The 2,884-nt window shown below is 37.4% G+C and overlaps 1 protein-coding gene across 1 annotated transcript in view; it reads right to left on the bottom strand.

Moving 5' to 3' along the window:
- The window catches only part of ASH1L (ash1 (absent, small, or homeotic)-like (Drosophila)), a 215,715-nt gene that overhangs the window by 85,347 nt on the left and 127,484 nt on the right, over nucleotides 1-2,884 (bottom strand). Inside the window, exon 6 of the mRNA XM_012658674.1 lies at nucleotides 415-594. Within this exon, the coding sequence (XP_012514128.1) occupies nucleotides 415-594 (180 nt within the window). The remainder of the gene's footprint in view (nucleotides 1-414; nucleotides 595-2,884) is intronic.

The raw sequence follows: 2,884 nt of genomic DNA, 5'->3' as shown, positions 1-2,884 counted from the left end.
CCACCATGCCCGGCTAATTTTTTCTATATATTTTAAGTTGTCCAGCTAATTTCCTTCTTTTTTTAGTAGAGACGGGGTCTCACTCTTGCTCAGGCTGGTCTTGAACTCCTGACCTTGACCGATCCTCCCGCCTCGGCCTCCCAGAGTGCTAGGATTACAGGCGTGAGCCACCACACCTGGCCTGTGTATATTACTTTTGTATTGCTTTTTTTTTCCCCATTAGATGGGTAATGTGCTGACGTCATAACAAGGTTTGAGGGAGGCACATCTCACACATGAGTGTGAAAGCCCAATGATCATAGTTATGAACTATAAAAGGATCTGTACTGTTTCTTGATAGTCAAAGTATTTTTTTTAAAACATGGAAGAATAACAGGTATTAAGGGATGTCGTCTAATAGGTACTACTACTTACTCTGTAGTTTTGTAAACGTCAGAATACAGCCCTGCTTTCTGATACTTCTTCTTTGGGGGACGTGGGGCCTTCTTTTCCCTTGGGATGAGAGAAAGCACAGGCTGCAAGGTACTTTCAGGTTCAGGAGGTTTGGCTGGGGTTTCAGGAGGACTGGGAATCTCAACTGGTGCTTCATTAAAGCTAGAAAGAGAAGTTTAAAGATAATTTTATTGTGAAAATTTTTTTCCTACAAATTTTGTCTATTTTTTTTTTTAAAAAATCACAGCAATTAAAAAAAAGAGATAAGAGGACTTCCTCATCTGGCCACGTTGGAATAACTGATACCAGACTTGGCCTCCTGACAAAAACTAATAGAAATATGAAAATCTGCCAGAAACCTAGAGAAAATTTATGAAACAATTACTATTAGATATTGGATAACAGTGCAGCACTGTGATGCCTGAAAAAATGGGAAAAAATGAGGTGAGTCATAAAACCACCTTGCCTTTATAAGAATGACTGTGGTGTACGAGTAGAAACTAAGCAGAGAATGGCCAAGCTGATAAGTTGAAAGGGGAAAGATCAGCATATAGAGAGGCTGAGGTATCTGGAATTTGTGGGAGAGAGTACCAGGATGAAGAAAGCTATGGAGAATTATAAGTCTAGAAATCTATGTATGGTCTCTTTTAGTATATTGCTAAATACTAAGTTGTGCATGTGAAGGGTAAAATTCCGTATGCCTGGACAAAGAACTACCAGCAAACTATAAGCTGAACAATTCCCAGAGCTTACACATAATGGTAGATAACGTAGATTCCACAGGCACAGCGGAAAGACATTGTCCAACACTGGGGGGCATTCAACAGAGATCACAAAGGGTAAGATTATGCACTGTTGGAGGGCTTAACTATTCCTGTAATAAAGGGCAGCCTTAGCTAAGCTTAAATGCAATCTTCAAAAGAATCCAAAGCTGATCCACAAGTAACTTAACCGCCTATCAAAATAAAGTTTGAATATTTGTAAAGGGAACAAACAAAAGCAGAATATGATAATGTGACATTCACAATGTCCTGCCTCCAATAAAAAATTCTTATATATGCCGAAATGCAGGAAAATGTGACTTAGGAGAAAAATCATTCAATAGAAACAGCCCCAGAATCACAAAGATAGAAAAGGACTTTAAGGTACCACTGTTAAGTACAATTAAGAAGTTAGAGGAAATTCTCAACCTGGTGGGAAAAAGGAAAAAAAAAAAAAAGAATTTAGAGGAAAACATGAAGATAATGAGGAGAGAAATGGAAGATATAATTTAAAAAACTCTGAGAATTGAAAAACACAAAATTTGAAATAAAAAATTGGAGAATGCTTAACAGCATATCAGACATTGGAAAAGAAAAGTTCAGAGAACTTGAAAACAAAGCAATAGAAATAACCTAAACTGATATACAGAGATTAATTTATTAAAAAACAAGGATCAATAACCTAGGGGCCGATATAAAACTACTGGAATCTTGGAATCCCAGGAGAGGAGAAAATTGACTATTGAAACAACTGGACCTTTGTAAAGGAAAAAAACAAAAACCAGACACACAGTAATATAACATTCAAAATGCAAAAAATTTTAAATGAAAAAAAATTTAAGAGTAATGGCAAAAAAATTTCCTAATTTGATAAAAAGTATAAACCCAAAGTTACAAGAAGCTAATTAAACCATAACCAGGATAAACGCAAATAAAATAAATAAGGTACAGTATATATCATAATAAACATGGTAAAAACTACTGATGAATAAAACAAGACAGCTAAAGAAAAAATATAAATTATAAAAAGGAGTATAAAATAGGAATGAGACCAGGTGAGATAGCTTATGCCTGTAATCCCAGCACTCTAGGAGGCCAAAGCAGTAGGATTGCTTCGGGCCAGGAATTTGAAACTGGTCTGGGCAAAATGGTAAGACCCCGTCTCTAAAAAATAAGAAAAACTACCCAGGTGTGGTGGCATGTACCCGTAGTCCCAGCCACTCAGGAGGCTGAGATGGGAGGATTGCTTAAGCCCAGAAGTTTGAGGATGCAGTGAGCTATGATTGCATGCACCACTGCAGGCCAGGTGTGAGACCCCGTCTTTAAAAAAAAAAAAAAAAAAGAAAGAAAAAAAAAGCTGGGTGCAGTAGTTCACACTTATAATCCTACCATTTTCAGAGGCTGAGGCTGGAGGACTGCTTCAGGCCATGAATTCAAGATCACTCTGAGCAAGAGAGAGACTTTCTCTACAAAAAATAGAAAAATTAGCTGGGTGTGGTGGTGTGCACCTGTACTCCCAACTACTCGGGAGGCCGAGGCAGGAGGATCCCTTGAGCCCAGGAGCTTGATGCTGCAGTGAGCTATGATGACAACATTGCACTCCTGTCTCAAAAAAAAAAAAAAAAAAAAAAAAATTCATAACTTATTTCTGAAAAAACCACCATGCCCGGCTAATTTTTTCTATATATTTT

The sequence above is a fragment of the Propithecus coquereli genome, unplaced genomic scaffold (genome assembly GCF_000956105.1).
Source record: "Propithecus coquereli isolate 6110/MARCELLA unplaced genomic scaffold, Pcoq_1.0 Scaffold59, whole genome shotgun sequence".
In the NCBI taxonomy this organism is placed as follows: domain Eukaryota; kingdom Metazoa; phylum Chordata; class Mammalia; order Primates; family Indriidae; genus Propithecus; species Propithecus coquereli.
This window is presented reverse-complemented; position numbering and strand designations above follow the sequence as displayed.